Source organism: Nematolebias whitei, chromosome 21 (genome assembly GCF_014905685.2).
Source record: "Nematolebias whitei isolate Nwh7 chromosome 21, NemWhi1, whole genome shotgun sequence".
Taxonomy (NCBI): Eukaryota; Metazoa; Chordata; class Actinopteri; order Cyprinodontiformes; family Rivulidae; genus Nematolebias; species Nematolebias whitei.
In genome coordinates this window covers 26,355,652-26,374,717 of record NC_056518.1, presented here as the reverse complement: position 1 = coordinate 26,374,717, position 19,066 = coordinate 26,355,652, and the positions used below count along the sequence as shown (strand labels likewise).

The 19,066-nt window shown below is 37.4% G+C and overlaps 2 protein-coding genes across 3 annotated transcripts in view; both read left to right on the top strand.

Annotated features, from left to right (window-relative positions):
- The first annotated feature begins 1,950 nt into the window (after positions 1–1,950).
- ptp4a2a (protein tyrosine phosphatase 4A2a) lies at positions 1,951–8,247 on the top strand. 2 transcript variants are annotated; one of them, XM_037695167.1, is made up of 8 exons: positions 1,951–2,022; positions 4,201–4,338; positions 4,415–4,535; positions 4,659–5,205; positions 5,295–5,387; positions 6,266–6,396; positions 7,112–7,186; positions 7,272–8,247. In XM_037695167.1, the coding sequence occupies exons 4-8, from the start codon at positions 5,110–5,112 to the stop codon at positions 7,381–7,383; spliced, it is 507 nt and encodes a 168-aa protein (XP_037551095.1). In that variant the 5' UTR covers positions 1,951–2,022; positions 4,201–4,338; positions 4,415–4,535; positions 4,659–5,109; the 3' UTR covers positions 7,384–8,247. The 2 variants fall into 2 exon arrangements, with proteins under 2 accessions (XP_037551095.1, XP_037551094.1); XM_037695166.1 differs by having other exon boundaries at positions 4,415–4,539.
- Positions 8,248–10,962: 2,715 nt separating this feature from the next.
- The window catches only part of LOC119427710 (apoptosis-stimulating of p53 protein 1), a 41,560-nt gene continuing 33,456 nt past the window's right edge, over positions 10,963–19,066 (top strand). Inside the window, exon 1 of the mRNA XM_037695346.1 lies at positions 10,963–11,136. Within this exon, the coding sequence (XP_037551274.1) occupies positions 11,128–11,136 (9 nt within the window). The 5' untranslated portion in view covers positions 10,963–11,127. The remainder of the gene's footprint in view (positions 11,137–19,066) is intronic.

The following is a 19,066-nucleotide window of genomic DNA, read 5'->3' as shown; positions in this document are numbered from 1 at the left end:
GTGTGTGTGTGTGTGTGTGTGTGTGTGTGTGTGTGTGTGTGTGTGTGGTTTTATGTGTGTGTGAGTAGGAAAACGGACCACACCCTTCATTTTTTTGTGGCATGTGAAGAGTTACACGAGTAAAACACACATAATTAAAGCTGCTTTAATTTAGTTTGTCAAACTGTTTACGCGGTTTAAGTAAACAGCTTGTTCACATTCTCACATGATTTCAAATGTTTGAGATAAACCTTTTCATTAATTCATTTTTGCGTGTTTTTCTCAACGGGTTATTGGTTTAAAGTAAAGAAAAAAGTTTCTATAACTGTAAAAGAGTAAAAGTAAATTGTGCTCAGAACAGCTCATAGCAGAAATATCTTCAACATTCCTACTAATACATACTTGTATTATCAAGTTAATTTACATCAGCAATCCACCCTTAAAAATAAGACTCAAATAGAGGATGACATTTTTTCAGGAGTATTGTGGGTCACGGGATTCCCACATGATTGGGATGGGACAGGAAGAAAAGTTAACGGGTCCAGACAGGAGCGGGAACCAACCAATAGGACAAAAAAAAACTTTGAACAGGCGACACTATTTTGTAGTTTTCTTTCAATAAGCCTTCACTCTGGAATACCAGCCTTGCAATGCTCCAGTGTGTAAATGATGCTCTGAAGTCTGATGAGCTGCATGACATCCTGCTTCAAACGAGCTCGTGAGCTCAACCACATAGACTGTGAACTTCTTGAGGACGTTGTCCAATGTATAAGAATGCCTTTAGGCATTTTTATACATTGAGTTCTCTGCTTGATACATTATTTTTTTTTTCTTTTTTTTTTGTTTAAGCAATTTGAAATATGACAATAATGTCACTGCTTAAATGAAGCAATTGCTTAATAAGTTTGTAAAATGCAAATTTATATGTTCTGTTTGGGTTCATAGTTTGACCCATGTATTGTTGTTTTTTTATTTTTTGTTTTTACTGATTTTAAAGAGCTAGAAACAGGGACTCAGCAGCTGATCCTCCATAGAAAAACTACAAGGACCACACATTTCACATTTTCATATTAATAAACTGGTCCAGATGACATGATTTAACCATTTTTGTTGTTATCTACCTGGATTATTGAGCTTACAAACCTTTTTTTTATAGGGACTACAGGCCATGTATTATCTATTTTGTGACCTTTAGTGAAGGTTTTTGTTTGGATTAAGGCAATAAATGTCTCCCTATTTCACCACAGATGAACTGTTCCTGTTGCCACACTATTTGAAATAAAACTGCAGAACACAAAGTAATACAAAAAGGAATGGGTAGAAGATCAAATCAAATTCAATGTATTTCCTAAAGACTAAATGGAAAGGAAAACATGGGAGTGGTACAGGAGTGGGAGTCATTCTGAATGGGAGCAGGAGTCATGTTACCAGGAGTGGGACAGGACAGGAGTTTTTTTTTCCCCCTCTGTCACAGGATTGGGACGGGACAGGATTTTTTCTGTGGGACCAGAACAGGACAGGAGTGAAAATCAACTCCCGTGTCATCCTCTACTCTGAAACAGCCAATATTTAAAAAAATTCAATAGCTAATCTAGTTTTTAAAGATTAAAAAGGTGCACAAACAAGTATAGAATTGTTTTTTTGTGTGTTTGGCTTTATTTTAATATTGAGTAATCTTTCAATTAGCACATTTTCCAAAATGTAAACTAAGTTGATGAAAAGTACTTTCATTTTGTAAACAAGTAATAACTAATTTTTTACGTTTTATTTTTAACATAACATGGCAAAGATTACATGGTGCTTACAATGTTTTAAGAACTGTTTAGTTAAACCAATTAAAAACAATAAAGTCAGTCAAAGTGACAAAAATGTGTCAGTCTTGAGTGACTCAGTTTATTGTGAAAGAAGCAAACCGGAAGTTTTATTTTGTAAGGCTGGGAGCCGGAAGCTGTACTGTAGCTAACTGTAGTTCAACATGTCTCCCGCACAGGCTGGTTTGTGTCACTAGTAGCGTCCGGATTTTTCGTGAAATTACTGCGTTTTGTAAGTGTTGCCGTTACCGTCGGGTGCTAAATGTCGACGCGGTGACTGTCGATGTTTCTTAGCTAGCATTGTCCGTGTTCAAACAAGGTCAAACCGGACCGGTAAAGGCTTCGGTCGGCTGGAAACACTGCTACTGCTCGTTGTTGACCTGTTTTTCAGTTGGACCTGGCTCAGCCTCGGAAGCAGAAGGCGCTGCTAATTAGTTGGACAGATTTTGAGCCTTGTCCCCGCTTGTCCCGGCCAGTGCGTCTCGACCTCAGCCTATTTCAACCTTTATTTTGTTTCATTTCTAAATCAGATAGCTTGCTGTTTTGTAGCGGTCCAGGAGAACAGTAAACTGTGTCGTAATTATGGAACAAACCTCTCTTGACATTAAACTGGTCAAACTTAATTTAGGGTTAAAAAAGGCAAACTGTGAGCTTTAATTTAATTTTTTTTCAAAGGGTAATTCTAATAAATATACGTGGCTAAGCTTGATGCTAACAGTTTTTGAGCTAATGTGTTTAAAATTTAGAAAACATTAGCTCAACTGCAGAGACGCGTTTCTCTGCTCTGATTGGATGTTTGGTTGCTACGCAACCTGTGACGTATTTGATTTAAAAAATGTCGCGTAGCTGGAAAAATGCTAGTCGGCTATGCTAAGTTGCTCATTTTTAGCTTTGGAAAGTTTGAGTAATTTGACTAAGAATGAAAAAATAACAAAAAATTTAAACACAACCTTTAAGGATTGTATACTTCTGGTTAATATAGAGAAAAAGCATAAATATATTTTCAGTATAACTTTTAATATTCACAATAAACTTGGAGTGAAAGGTAAATCTTGTCTATCAAAATAATATTTGTGCTGTTACTTATATTTATTATTTTTTGTTATCTAAAACTCCACTTAATCACATTTTCTGGCAGTAAATATGTAGCTACACTGTGGTTGTAGTTTCCTATGAAGCCCCTCCAAGGGCCACAGTAAATTAAATTTGTGTTTATAAGATTCCATCCCCTCAGTCTTTTTAATCAGTGTGCATAGATTTACTAACAGACAATATTCTGTTTCAGATTAATACATCGTTTGGTTTCAGCAACAATAAAATGTTGGACAAAGTCTGTTTCTAAACAAGCAATCAAAACTTTGAAACGGCAAACATTACCTCATGTCAGCTGCAGAAAATGTGTTACAGACTCATTTAAATCAAAACAATTCAAACTCAGAGCTGGATGAGCGTTTATGAACTGATTACTAAACCAGTGATATTAGTAACTTTCCAAACTTTTACAACTTGGTCTGATTTTAATTGACAACAAAAGCAGATATCAATGTCTTGATTTATAAATATAAGGTGCAATTTAGGTGAAAACAGACATACTGATGTTACTCAATATTACATCCTTAGTGATTTTACAATTTGTGGAGAGTCCCTGAACTCCTCCCCATTCAAACAGAAAACATAATAAAGCACAACACCTGCTGCACAAAGACACCAGTGTTGTTGTGGCTCTATTAGAACGATTTACTAAAGTGAAATTATTAACTCTCCATAAAGAAGGACCGATTACCGGTAATCATTTGATATTGGTCACTTTTGAAAAATCAGAAAAAGTAGCCCACAGTTTAGTTTTTGTAAGTGAGAATGCTCTTTTAGAATTTTTTTTTGTCTCCCAAGTTCTCCGAACGGTTGTTAAGTATAACCTTTTTACATTAAGCAACTTCTATTTTATTTTTTTTTATAAATAAAAATATGATGTATTGGTCAAAAGTAAAAAGAAACCAGGAGTTATATATTTGTCATGGGCTGCCTTGATTTCTAAAGATCGGCCTTGGCCATAAAAAAGTTATATTGCTCAAACAAATATTTTTTTTGCTCAGGATTTCTGTAGTTTTCTTTTGTAAATCTCATCAAATAAAATTGAGGTGTTAGAAACAGACATGTCATTATTCTTGGCTGTTGTGCTAAAAAGTAACTTGAAAAGTACTTTGATGATTGACAGCTTTGCACTTATACTGTCACTTACTGGTAGTAATCCATCCTTTTACTACCAGTTGTAAAAATAGGAATGTTGCTTATAACGACAGCATTTCTTTAGATATCATAATTTTTACAATTTAATGTCTACATAAAACTTCAAAAACAACTTATTTGGCTATTAATTGTCATAAAAATATTTCCTTTTTCTGTGTGGCAGGTTAGCACGAAGCTAGCAGGTCGTGTCAGCCAGGACCCAGAACCACAGCAGCATCATCATCAATGGTGTGTCTACATCCGAGAGCCGTCACATTTTCCTGTGTCCGCTCAATGAACTATCTCCTCAGCTCTCAGCGCAGTGAGTATTTGACTACGCGTCTCTTCTCTGTGAGCACGACAACCGCTCCTGCAGCTCAAAGGCTTGTCTCGTCCAGGCTGCACATGTATGGCGTTTGCGAGGCTCGGAGGAGAGTTTTGCCAAGCTCAGCACCTGCTGCTCATTGTGGACAAGTGAACTGGGGGACACTGACCGGGCACGATCACTGCCATTCACACGTAGGTCGGTCACACAAAGGCTGGGAGCACCATAATGAGGAACAGTACTGGGGGTTGGATTGTCTTAATGTAAAAATAAGTTAAAAATATGAAATGTCAAATTTAAGGTCCATGTTTCCGCAGGTCCTTGCTGCCAACCTGTCAAACACATATGAGGACAAGCCAACCATCAGTCTGTGACCTGTGCTGGGAGAAGGACAGGCGTCGGTTACAGCCTGCGAGTTTCCTCTCCGCTGTCCTTCTTTTATTTTCCTCTTCTGTTCAAGTCTTCTTTGAATGGGCCGACAGATTGGAAACACTGGAAGTGAAAATTTAATTTAGTCTTTTTTATTTGGTCTCATTCTAAATCTATAAGATCTTTAATTTGGCCAAATTTAATTTTATTGCCAACATTTTGTTTACTTCACCTAAACACGTCTTCCCATAAGTCAAATAGAATTTTTTTTTAGTTAGAGAAGTTGTTTTTAATTAAGTGAAAGCATTTTTTAAACTCGAAGACCTTTTGCTGTTACATTATTCTTTTGAAGCTCAGGACTTGTACCGTTTTACTAACAAACCTTTCGAGAGTCTCAAAATGAACCGACCGGCTCCGGTGGAGATCTCCTATGATTGTCTGAGATTCCTCATCACGCACAATCCCACTAACCCACAGCTGGGAAAGTTCATAGAGGTATTATTACATGCTTACAGTTTTTTAAAGTCTTTTTTTTTTTACTCTTCAAAATGAACAAAAAAACATGTTGCATTTTTATTGTGAAGGATTTAAAGGCATATGGAGTCAACACCCTGGTGAGAGTGTGCGCAGCCACGTACGACAAGACCCCGGTGGAACAAGAAGGAGTACAAGTCCTGGTAGGTAACCCACATTAAACAGTGTTTTTATTTCTCCAGGAAGTAATGTCAGTGGAAATCCAGTCAATTATGAAGAAATTCTGTCAAGTGAGTAATACAGAAGAACCCATCTCCAACTGAAGAGGATTGAACATGGAACTGACCAAGGATGAGGAACTGGAAGGAAACCAGTTTTAGCTAAAGAAGACGGTCACACAGTTCAAAAGTTTTTACATTTTATCAGAGTGCATGCATGTTTGTAGTTTCAAATTTCCATCAAGATGCAAATTTTTGCTCGTTTTTGACTCTTAAGCACACATTTGCCGTGATTCTTCTTTAAATCTTATCACAGTGTTTTGAGTTTTCTTATCTGAACAATTTGATCACCATAAATCCACCAAACTGCACAATCCGGTTAATTAAAAAAGTCTCGTAAATCTGTGCGAGCGTGCAGAAACAAACATATTTCTGACTTAAGTTGTTAAAAGTTAAAACTTTCTGGGTGTAACATGCTGCCACAATGTTTTGGTATATAAAACAAAAATATTACAGCATGTTGACTTTGTTTTTATTTATAATAACTCAAGAAAAGCTCTCGGCTTGCTTGAGCTCATTATTTTGTAGAGATTAGTATTTTTTATTTTTTTGAAAATGAAACAGAAAGGAGTCTGAATATACTTTTTTTCACAACAATTTCCAGGAATGGGCAAATAATTGAGGCGAACTTCATGTTTTCGTCACTCTTTAAGACGTTAAAGGAACCCTGCAAAGTTATTAGCAGAATCTTGACACATTTCCAGCGTGTACTGGATCCAGGAAGTGGATTCCCGATCCAGCAGAATATTCAAATGTCCACGCAGATTCTCTGTTTACAGCTAAATATTGTGTCGTCCCTCCAGGACTGGCCATTTGATGATGGTTCTTCCCCACCTGAGCAGGTGGTTGATGATTGGTTGAATCTGCTGCAGGTGAAGTTCAGGGATGAGCCCGGCTGCTGCGTGGCTGTGCACTGCGTGGCTGGACTGGGACGGTCAGTATGAACTCAACGATACATCAACAAAGAAAGTGTACGCACACAAAAAATAAATAGTTGTATGAAACCACATTCTCATACATCCAGATTGACGTGGAAATGAGCACACGAGACATCGCTTCTATTTAATGCCCTGCACACGCAATTCTACTCTTTGCACAAGGAAAAATCATGTACATGTTTAAGAACAAGGAGCTTTGCAGAATGAGTTAGAGACGCTGTGCTGAATGAGGTAGAGGTGTGTCGCGACACGAGAGATGCAAGCTGGTGGTGAGACTGAGGTGTTACGAACTTCACAGTTTTTTGTATTTAATTGCTGTAAACAAGGGGTAGGATGCTCTGAAACAGGAAGTCGCTCACTTGAAACTGACTAGTAATGATGCCGTGGAGACAGGATGATTGGGGTGCACGACCCTTTATGTCAGAGAGCTTTAGGACATCCTGTACCAGCTTGTAGTTTGTTTACAACCACCTGTCGTTCAGAATGAATGCATCATGTGTGAACCAGATCACTTTGCATGGCGTGTTTGTGCCATATTTTAGTGCGTACAAAGCCTGTGTACATGAGGCTTCTGGTGTTGGAAAGAAACAAAGTTTAATCAGTAACTGGCCATTTGGATGAGAAAACGGTTTCATTTGATAAAGATGAAAAAGACAAAACTGGCAGAAACTTTGATGTTTTTTAATCTTTTGACACGCTTCCTGTCCTCAGAGCTCCTGTGTTGGTGGCCTTGGCTCTCATCGAATGTGGGATGGAATATGAAGATGCAGTGCACTTAATAAGACAGTGAGTGCACAGATTTAAATCTACGCATTTTCACTTTTTATTGAGAAATCCTAACCTCGATTTGTCTGTTTTTTTATTTGATCAGAAAGCGCCGTGGTGCTTTGAACGCCAAGCAGCTGCAGTACCTGGAGAACTACAAGCCGAAGCTATGCCTGCGCTCCAAAGACGCAAACGGACAAAACTGCTGCTTACAGTAGGAGTCTTTAATAACAAAACAAACAAAAAAAAAAACATGAAGGTGGTTGGCTTTTCTTCTCCTGTTTGGTTTGTAACTTCATTTGAACATGTAGCAGAAACTCATAAATGCTTAGCCAAGTTAAACCAAATGAAAAGCATTTTTTTTGGTTTTGTTTCGTCTGTGAAAATGAAAAACATCCATTCCAAAGTTTTCGATCAGTTTACTGAAGCAGATCCATCTGAGAGTCCTTGTTTTTGCCAGACCGTACCCTGATTCTTTGTAGCTTCCTACTTTATTTCAAATGCTGAATAAATAGTGGGCAGTTTGTGGTTCGTTGCACATGAATTCACACAGATTTTTATATTTGAACCCTTTCTCTTAAATAAAATGTGTATCAAAATGATTAACATGTGGCAAAAACTTCAAACAAATAAATGCAAATATTTGAAGAAAGGCCCTCAGTTTAAATCACATTTAAGTTATTCTGTATAAGAAGCTCTTATACGTCAAGACTCGATCTGCTTTATAATTGAACAATCTGTTTCTGTTCATAAATGTGAAGCTTCTTGTCTAAATAATTTCACCAAAGCAACAAATCATTGTATTAAAGATCAGATGATAAGAGTTGAACAGATTATTCTGTTAGGAGCACATCAAATCAGCAGTTTATCGTCAGTATTTGAACGTTTCTACCTCATGAGTGGGTAACAATCTGTGGCTGTTTGTCCTGTATCTTCAGGATTTGAATGAGGTCTGTATGATGGTAAGAAACGTTAGAGACATAAAAACAAAATGTCCTTAATAATTATTTAGGTCATCTTTGTGTTCTTGTTAGATGAAACTTAGAAAGATCTGAACTTTTAGTGGCCAAAGGTTTTAATTTTCCGGCTCTAATTCTTAATATACTCTAATGAATTCTTCTTCTCTGTGATGTTTTGATTTTTTTTTAGGTTTTATTTACTTTAAATCTTGTATCTCTTTGCTCTTTATTTATTGATTTCATTGTGTCTTTGTGAAATGATAAAAACAAGCTCTGTTAGTGTTGAATAATTAAAGTGGTTTAGTGTCGCACACTTTGCTTTTGTTGTTTTTTTTCCCCCCTACATCTTATTATTTATGTTTTCTTTTCCAACTTAAAACTGAGACCATTAATGCAGATGGTTTTATGTATATTTATAAAAGTGTTGGTCTGCATCGATGGTTTGATGTGACATGTTGCTCCGATTGATCGAGCCTCTGGCTGTGGTGAAGCTGTCACTTTTATTGACTGGCCTGATAACAGCCACACTAAAACACACAGCAAGGATCATGTTTATTAGCCTAAATTAACTACTTGTTTAGTGGGGGGTGGTGTCCTGCCAAATATATGAAGGGATTTCCCAATGCTATGGCAGCTGGCAGATGAAAATGCTCAATTTCAAAGTAAAATAAAATGAATATTTCTGAAGACAAACCTGTTAAAAACTAAAATGTAGATTATGAAGAGTATTTTTCTTTTACTGTAATCTCTAGAAAGTGTTTATGGACCCATTTTTATGCAACTAAATTATGGCAAAAATCTTATTTTTCACCTTTTGTGCACTGCAGGCTTAGTCTGACCCATTATTCAGCACGGGTCGTATTTTTCATATATACGTTGAATATATTAACATATTGTGTTGTCCTTATTTAGTCGTTTTAGTTTTTCAGCTAAATTCATTTTTGTTCCACAGAACTGTTAATTGTTGTAGCATGAATTCAAACCAATTTGAACAATAAAATACAAACATTAACTGCTAACCCAGTCCAGATGCTTTTGTCAATAAAGAAATATTTATATATTTTATGTTTATTTAAAAATAATTGTTGTTTAGGTGTATCCAAAAAAAAAAAGAAAAAGGAATGATTAAAAATTAATGCCAACAATCTGGGTTTGAGATCTGAGGAGGATTAGTGTTGGGATTTCATGACACCTAACTATTGTCAGTTTTGTCTTGATTTATGGGCACATTGTTATATGCTATTATAATATTGGTCATTAATTTAAATAAATTGGCAGATAATAAAAAAACAACTTTACAATATGCTTCTTATGAAAATGCAAACAATCATTACAAAACCAATGTACTATATGTATATAATTGTGAATATTCTGTGTTTTCACTAGTTTCTGGTTTTGTTGTGATAAAAAAAAACAAGTTAACACTGAGCAGATGTTGGGGATGTCCTGTTGGGTTTAGAAATTGATCAAATCTGTTTTCTAATCACAAGATTTTACCATATCAACAAAAATAATGTTTACAGAAGAACTGAGGCATGTTTCCAGTTGAGCAAACAGATCCAGCTGCAGCTTTGAGTGTTAGGTTTTTATGGTTTGGAAAATGCAACATAAAAAATGAGAATATTAAGGCCACACGTTCTTGGCAGCAGAGGGCAGTTTGGCGATTATCTGAATTTACAACAGCCGAACATGTCTAAGCTCGCTGTAAGCTAGAAAACATGTGCAACGTCGTTTTCAATTTTTGATTTGAAGGCTCTCATTTAAAACGGTCAAAATATGTAAACACTGAAGAATCGAGAACAAATGTTGAATAATGACAAAAACATTTGAAAAGCGCCCACTCTGTACGCAAAAGTGATACAAATACCTGCAGTTTTTTGTTAATAATACAATATTTTAATGTGAATTTTGTTTTCCAAATGTTACAGAAAAGATTTCTAAAAGTTGTGATTTATTGAAGACGGCTAAATTTTACGTTTATCTTAGGCAAACTGCTGTTTATTACAATTTTTATGCTTCATTACATCCTCGTGGCATATTATTTAAATAAAAACAATGTTATTATGATAAATTTGTTTATATGTGCCATTTAGGTTCCTATATTTTATTCTGTGAATTATTTGCACGTTTGCTTTAACTGGTCAACTTTTAGTTTATTATTTAGTGGTTTATTTTAGTATTTATGAAGAGCCAGTCTAAATGACTAATTTCCCCTCACAACCGGCAGGGGGCGCGCTTTATAAATCACATTGATTAAAGTGTATTGGAAAATATTATTTATGAAATTTGTGTTCCGATTTTTTTCTCCTCTAACTTATTATATATTTTTTACATAAACTGGATTTTTATTCCATGTAATTAATGAGATTTTAGGCATTTACGAGCAGCCACATTGAGTTTGAAAGGCTGTAATGTGCCCTTTCAGCCGATAGGGGGCGCTCTAATTTAAAAAATGCGTTGACCGACGAGCTCTACAAAACACTTTTTTTAAATTAAAAATATGACAATAATCAGGAAAATTGTTTATTATAAGAACTTAAACGAAACCTTTAGTTGGTTTATGATCGGATGAAGCGGAGGAAACCGGGGGGTTGGCAGATACTATGTGACCCGGTTCATCTCGCGGATCAAACGCAGGAATATCCGCTCTTCATCACCGGAGGGTGCGATCAGAAATCGAATTGATCGATGAGAGCAGGAGCCTCATTTATTCCTGCAGTTATTCAGCTGCGTTTCTCCCCAGAAGGGGCCGGTCGGTCTGTGAAAGAGGAAGGAAGGAAGAGGGTGGGCTTCTTGTCAGGAAAGTAGAGAGAACCTGAGAGGAGTTTGAGATTTTTTTTAAGCGTCTGGAGCTCTGGCAGGACTCGCGGAGAGAAAGAAGAGGAGAAAACTGTGACTAAAAGGACAGAAAATCACATTTTAAAGGAGGGAGAAGAGGGAAAAGGCTGGGAATTATTGTTTTTGTGCAGCCAAGAACAGGACAGACTGAGCTGAGCTGCGGGAATGTTACCGGTAAGTTTAGTGTTTTTTTATTTCATTGATATATTCCACTGCTACCAACAAACTCAGACATGAGCATTAAAGATAAAAAAAAAAACTAAGTCTATAAAACATAAATTTACTACTGTAAAACTGAGTTAAATGGTTAAAACTGTTAAACATAAATAATTTATTACACAAGTAATTATACTTTTAAAAATTCACTAGCCCATTCTATTTAAGTTCCCGCCACTGAACGCTAATTAGCATTTAGCATGCCTACTTAAAACTGTTTTAACTTGGTGATTAAAAATGTAAATGCTGTTTTATTATTGCGTTATGTTTAAAATAAATGCTGAAATACTATGAAGAAAATTAACAAATAAGGGTTAAGGCTGTGTGGCCAAGGAATGAACCTCACTTTTTTTGGGGCCTCACTTTGGAGGAAGGACATTTTTCAGGCCCCTTTTGACTCAAGTGAATCAAGTTTAGTATATGGGGAGCATAAAATAATTATATAATAAAACTTTGTAGATGTACGTGATTCTCAAATGCTCATGTAGTAATTTTGTCCCAAAAAAATTGATATAGTTTTTGTGACATTTTGTCTCTAGTGTTTTTTTTTTAATTATTATTATTAATTTATTTACCCCAGCAGCATTGTGCTGCAGTAGGTAGAGCTGTTGCCTCTCAGTGAGAAGGTCATTGAATTGAATCCCAGCCCTTTCTGGGTGGAGTTTGCATGTTTTCTCCATGCATGCGTGGGTTTTCTCCGAGTCCTCTGGTTTCCTCCTGCAAAACCAAAAACATGCATGTTAGGCTAATTGGTTACTCTAAATTATTTGTGAGTATGTATAGTTGTTTGTCTCATTTGTCTCTATGTGTCCCTTTGATGAACTTGCAACCTGTCCAGGGTGTGCACCGCCTCTCGCACTGTGAATGCTGGATATTGGCACCAGTGACCCATGTGACCCAAAAAGGAAGAAGCTGGTAAAGATGATGAATGGATGTACATATTTTCCCCCAAACACTGAAGAGGTGGTTCACATTCACTCTTTACACTGGTAGTGTCCAGTCTGGATCCTGGAGAGCCCTTAACCTACATGGTTCAGATGTTTCTCACACCTGATTTGAATGGAAATATAATTAACAGGCTTCTGTAAAACTTGAGGAGATGCTGAAGAGGTATTTAAACCACCGAATCAGGTGCGTTGCAGCAGGGAAATGACTAAAACATGCAGGACGGTGGTTCTTGAGGACCAAAATTGGACACAACTCCTCTACACTGTTAGGTTTGATCCGTCACAGAAACATGTCTGAGTGGAAACATATGAAGATTGGTTCCACTTGCAATTTTTAGGCCTGAAAATAAAACAATGTTAAAAAACAATTATTGCTGCTGTTGTGATCTTATAATTTCCTGCAAAGGATCAATAAAGTATCCATCCATCATTTATCCTTCCTGTACTGAGAATCACAATGCTAGTCCATAATTAGATCTTGAACAGCAACGTTTCTTGCCATTTGTGTTGTTATTTGTGCTTCAGCCTTCACTGTCAAACTTTTTCTTGGTGTCTCTGTAGTTATGAACTTTTTAAATTATATATATTTATATTTTCTACAAGATGTTTTTGTTCCTCTGGCTTCAGATTTGTCACACGATGGACACAAGTTCAGCCAGTCATACTTTTTTGTACTAAAGAGCTTATTTCAGCAATGCTTTGAAAATTTCAGAGCTCAGTGAATATTTATATATTTTGTAAACAATCTATTAAAATAATATAGTCAAGGTGAGTGAAACTGTTTATTATTGTTTTTTACCTTTATTTCTGCAGTCTTAATGTGAGAATTTGTTGTTTTATTTTTCATTTTAAGGTTGAAACATGTTAAGTTTTGGACCCCAGAGTATTTTCTGTTGTTTATTATGTCAGGAAGTAGCCAACTAGCTCATCCTTCTAATCTCTAATGGTTTCCTGTCAGAAACTTTAGACAGTATTGTTGGCAGTTTTGTTCCTGTGGCACTCGTCCTTCAGAATCACTGATGTTGAAATCACAGACTGTTCAAAAGACAAATATGATCTCTAGAGGCTGATGGAGATCTGATGGCCCTAAGGCAGCTAGATCTGTAGGAATGTCCCTGGTTTTCACATTGCTTGACTTATTTTTAGTTTTTTTCCAAGGCTGTACTTGTAGTACTGACAGCACTTTTTTATCTCTTTAACATGGATACACTTAAGGTCTGAATTGTACCCGATCTGGTGTTTTTTAGGGTGTTTTTCAAGGCCAAACATCTGCATCTCATTGTCTACCCATTCATATCGTCTTTACTTTTGCACCTCCATCCATCCAGCCTTTATCTTTTTACCCAAGTCTTCCTCTTTGGGTCACAGGGGTCAATGGTGCCCATATCCAGCAGTCACTGTGCGAGAGGCGGGGCACACCTTGGACAGGGATCAAGTCCATCACAGAGCCCCTTTGTTCTTCATAATAGGCTAAAAAACTATGTAGTTGTGAGGTAGACAGCATGGCTCTGTGAGTGGTTGAGTCACCCTGAGTTTCTTAAGATCCTGGATTTGGCTCCTTGGTCTCTCCATTACTGTATATTCAGAGATGCGATGGTCCTCAAGGGGTCACGGGAGTTTGTCCAACCAGTCTACATGCATTTTGTGTACTTGAAGAAGGCATTCAACCATGTTCCCCTGGGTGAGGGGTGCTTTGTGAGTATGGGATTGGGGTCCAGTCCTACATACGAATCAGTTCCTAAATGGTGTGAGAGTCTGGTTCACATTGCCGTCAGTAAGTCGAACCACTTCAGGTTGACAGTCGGACTCCACCAGAGCTGCCCATTGTTACGATTCTGTTGCCGTTATACAACTTGTTCTTGGTGCAGCCAGGATGCGAAAGTGGTGCAGTTCAATGGTCTCAGGATTCTGTCTCTGCTATTTGCAGATGATGTGGTCCTGTGGGCGTCATCATGCTGTGAACTTCAGTTCTTACCAGAGGGGTTTGAAGCCAAGTGTAAAGCAGGTGGGATGAGGATTAGTACCTCCAAACTGGCCATGGTGCTCAGTCGGAAAAGAATGGATCGCCCACTTGGGGTTGGGATCGATGCAGCTTCAGCAGTATCACAGACGTTGTACTAGTCCATTGTGGTGATGAGGTAGCTGAGCAGCAAGGCAAATTTCTGTTTACCGGTTGGTCTACTTTCCTGCCCTCACCTATAGCCATGAATGCTGGATGGTGACAGAAAGAACGAAAGTTCAGATGCAGGCAGTTGAAATGAGTTTTCTTCGCAGGGTAGCTGGACTCTTCATTAGGGATAGGGTGCAAAGTTCAGTTTTCCAGGAGAGACTCACAGTAGAGCCGCTGCTCTTCCACATAGAGAGGAGCCAGCTGAGGTGGTTTGGACATCTGGTAAGGTTGCTCCCTGGGCACCTCTCTAGAGATATGTCCAATTGGGATGACGCCGTTTTCACTGTTCGCATTTTAACATCTTAACCACTTTAAATCATGCATCATTTTCAGATCTAAATATTGAGTATTGGGAACAAAACTTTTCCAGCTATCTTTGCAGCTTTTTGCTAAAATGTGATATCCGTGCATGTTTCTGTAGAGTAGGAAGCCCTGCACAAGCGCAGTTAGAGTCTGGACTTTGAAGATAGTGTAATCCTAAAATGAACGAGCTTTAGTATCCCAGTGTCCCTGCTGTCCTTCCTCTGTCAGAAGCCATTTCTCTTCATCGCCCTTTCTCTCACACACACACATTCGCACAATCTCAGAAAACACTACAGCTCTTTGTGGTTCGGTTTGGCTGCTGTCAGCTGCAGACAAAACACTGAAGATATAGAGACGTGTTTACGGCTAAGCGAGGGGAAGACAGAGGGAGAAACAGAAGGAAACCGCTGCCTTGATCTTTGACCTCTTCCTGCCTTTTTGTTTTAATCCCATAATCCAAAAACTCAGGGAGTTTTAACTTTCTTACAACTTCCAGGCATTTTATATGTACTTGTTTAATTTTTCTGTCTTAAAGCAGCCCTTGATGTGTTACCGTCATAGCTTTGTACGATTCAGCGATTGTTACAGTAAATGTAAAATGGAGCGTGACATCATCTGCCAACCTCCTCTGTAATTTTAAGTAGCCAACATGTATTTTATTGGGCAGAGAGCGTTGCTGCAAAGCTGTCACTACCTTCCTTTTCCAATGACAACAGATAGTGTGTCAGTGCCTATATTTAACATTTGTGAGCATTCACATCATTGGGTGGCAGCTGTTTGAACTGCTGTGTCTCGCCTCTGGACATTTAGGCTGTCAAACATGGACAGTACAGAAAAAACATTCTTAGGTGTTCTACCTTTAATTTTAAACAAATGATCAACATGACTGGCTCAGTAAGACAACAGAAATAAAATTTAGATTATTGGAGCTATGTGCTACTTTTGTTTTTGCAACTAGGAGTGTTGTTTTTTTTAAATACATTGAATAAAATACTTGGCTGTTCTCTTCAAATTTAGGTTTATTGTCCTGGTAAATATAGATTTCTCATGCTGCTTCTCAAATGTGCGAGTTAATTGTGAACTTGAAGCCGAGTTATAGTTTTCACACACTGTTTTTAAAAGTGTGTGTGTGTGTTTGGGCGTGATCACATGCGGCTGTGGTGTCTAAAACAAACTGTCTTCAGCTGTTACTGTGTCGAACAGCTGCCAGCGTTGGAACTGGTGGCGCTTCTGAGTTGTCCCATGTCATCTGTTTTTGTTTTCATTCATAAACAACTGTCAAAATTAAAACTTTTTCTTCTTCAACTCCAATTCCTGTCTTAAGAGGCCGTTTGAAGAGTTCACTCGGGTTTAACTGCCCAGAAAATGCTAAGCTGACCGCTTTTTAATTTACTATTAGTACTGCTGCGTATCTTTCTCCTCATTTGAACTTGTAAATATCTGCTGTTTATTATTTAAGCTGCAGTAAAAAAATATGTCTTCCTTCACACCCACGTCATATTTATCTTTTCACAATGCTTCATTTACTGAAGAGCAGACCGTTTTTTAAATTCAAATTATATGGGCCTCCATGACCAGCTGCTCCTAATTTCATCAGGCTTGAAGGTTGTTAAGAGCTCAGATGTCTCAGAAGGTTTAGTAAAAAAATAGAGCACTACAGAAAGACAATAAAACTCCCAAGAAGAGTTAAGACTGATGAAAAACAAGTGAACAGAGACAGAAGTAGAGTGCTAACGTGTTAGCTTGCACGTCATTATGAGAGGTGTAGCTTGGTGCCAATCGCTGCGAATAACATGTTCAATCAAATAGAAAACTGGATTATCACAGTTTTTATCCTACATTCTGTGTGAGTGTAGATTTGGATGTGTTGACTTAATTCACATTGTTTAAAGAACTTGGGTAGAAAAGCTAAACTCAGAACAGTTCCTGTGCACACATAAACAGTGATAACACACATGGACAAAAACTTCCTGTCACGTTTCTTCTTCTGTGATTAGTGCGATTGATCGCAGCTCCGTGTGACACACTGACCTTTTCAGTAAAGCTAACTGCAAAGGATTGTGGGATTTAATTATCAGTCAAGTTCATGCTGTGTTGAAGATTTGGCATGGTGTGTGTAGTTAACTTTATATGCTAATATAAGCATATTTAATCTGTAGGTACACGGTGCCTAATAATAATGTCCCTGTTCTGTTTTCCTTTGAACCGTTCACAGATTTTCAGCCAGCTGAGATCGATGCAGTTAAACAGTGTGTGTTTGAGCACATGAACCCAACATGTGACCTTATGTGTTTTAGTGACGGAGAGGGGAAAGAGAAAGGGGGAGGCTCGGCTTGTACTTTGTGCGTCCTTTCTGTGTGAACAAGTGTTGCTGCAGTTTATCAGCGCAGCCTTGTAATCTCTGCTCTGCAGCTTCACCCCTGCTGCTGGACGGCTTCGCTCCACACCGCCGTACAAACAATACACACACACACACACACACACACACGTTCAAATATAGATACACCCGCTGAAAGGAAATATCCTCAGCAGATGATATTTCTGCTGAATGCTGCTTTTAATACAGCTCTCTAAATGGTTTTTGATACCTTTCTTGTGTTTTTTTAATTTAATTTTTTTTCCCAGTAATGTCTCCCAAAACCTTTATTATTATTATTTTATTTTTTCAGGTATTTGCTGTTTTTTTCACATCAGCATTACTGAAATTTTAAGCTCATGCTGTACGTTTTTTTTAAGAACATCCGACAGTGAATCTGCAGTTTCACTTCTGTAATAAAATATTTGATGAATAAACACATTTTCATTGACCCTCAGTGACCTGCACGACTCCAGCTCCTGTAATTAAAGTGATAGTATTTTAGTTTTGACGTGGGCTCAAGGAAAGGTAATGAACAGTTAATATATGACTTGCAGTTTTCTGATCAACCTCATCTTGAGAAATTGTTTAATTCTGACCAGATTGATGAGCTAACAAAAATCATTCAACTCTGTTTTGTAAACATTTAAATAACATTTAATTTCACACATCACATCATTATTCATTTACAAAAATGGTGTTATTCTTGTAAGAAATTGCTGCAGCCAGTTACTTTTGAAGATAAGCAGATTTAGGGTTTATTTTGATCACATGAACTGCAAAGTCTCTCCAAACTGAAGTGGTTCAAAGAGCTATCTATAACAGGTAAGATATTTATTGTTCATAACCATTCTGACGAACTCCTCTTGACTAGATCTGTTCGTTTTGCAATCACACCTAACGTCGCCTCAGTCAGTGTAATAAAACATGTCCTCTTATCCTTCGTCGTCCTCCTCCTCCTCACATTTACTGAAAGACGACTCCCTCGTCGCTCTCCTCCCTCACTGACACACTCACCATATATATCACACACACTCTCACCCACTTTCTCTTTATAACACAACTAATTATCTGTTTCTGTCAAGAACACACACACTTAAGCACGACCGCACACACACACTGCTGGGTGTGCGTCGGTGGTTTTCCAATGAGGCAGTTTCGGGGGCTGGTGTCGGCTCTGTCTAGAAATCTCAATCTGAGTAACTGCAGGAAAACAAAGAAGAAGTTTAAAGGTGGGAAAAGTCAAGTAAGTTTAAGATTGATATTTTTTATTACATACTGTTTTTATAAAGATAAACACTAAGACATAAGAGATTTTTACTATTTGTGTCACAGCACTTTTGTCAGTACTTTGTTAGTACACAGTACTGTTGTCAGATTATTAATACAACCAGAGGCATGTCATAAAACAGGTTAACTTTATTTTTTTGAGTTAGAATAACTAAATGTATTTCTTTTTAACTTTTGATGCTTTGCTTTGTATTTTTGTTGCATGCTTTGGTATTTCTTGATGTTTTTTTGGTGAGTCGAGACGGTTCTTCTCGTCCTGAGCATTTCGTTGCATTGTTGACCTTGTGTTGACCTGCATATGACAATAAACAATAAACCTAAATCTAAAGTCACTGAGGAACAAACTCCCACATTAAATTTTTTGTCATATCGATGCGTCCTCAAATTAAAGGTTTGTAATCAAAATTTGTGACTGAATGCCAACCTCCAGGTGTGTTTGTTTACCTACAGAAGAACTCATGTGACTTTTTGTTGTTGTTGTAAATTTCAATTATAACAAACAAATAAAAAACAATAACTTGTCATGTGACCCGAGCTTCCTGGTGACCTGCGATGGAGTGAACGCTTTCAAACTGCCTTATTATTATGATTCAGGATGCTCTTTAAAAACAAATGTTTCATTTTTTTTTTTATGAACCTTGAAAATGACTGCATATTGTCAATGAACGTACTGTATGTGTGTTTTGTGCTGCAGATGAAGAACTCACAGTCACTCTTTATCTCTTACTTCCTCATTTATTGCCATCTAAAGCTGAAAATAGCCAGCGTCACTTCATTTAGAGGCCACCTTTAATGAGCCACAACTTAATCTGCAGTGTGTGT

Excerpts from the sequence above, each read along its gene's own strand:
- ptp4a2a (XM_037695167.1), top strand. The coding sequence starts at position 5,110 with ATGAACCGACCGGCTCCGGTGGAGATCTCCTATGATTGTCTGAGATTC. Across the intron at positions 5,388-6,265 it reads AAGAAGGAGTACAAGTCCTG|GACTGGCCATTTGATGATGG; the intron begins GTAGGTAACCCA and ends TCGTCCCTCCAG. Across the intron at positions 7,187-7,271 it reads GCAGTGCACTTAATAAGACA|AAAGCGCCGTGGTGCTTTGA; the intron begins GTGAGTGCACAG and ends TTATTTGATCAG.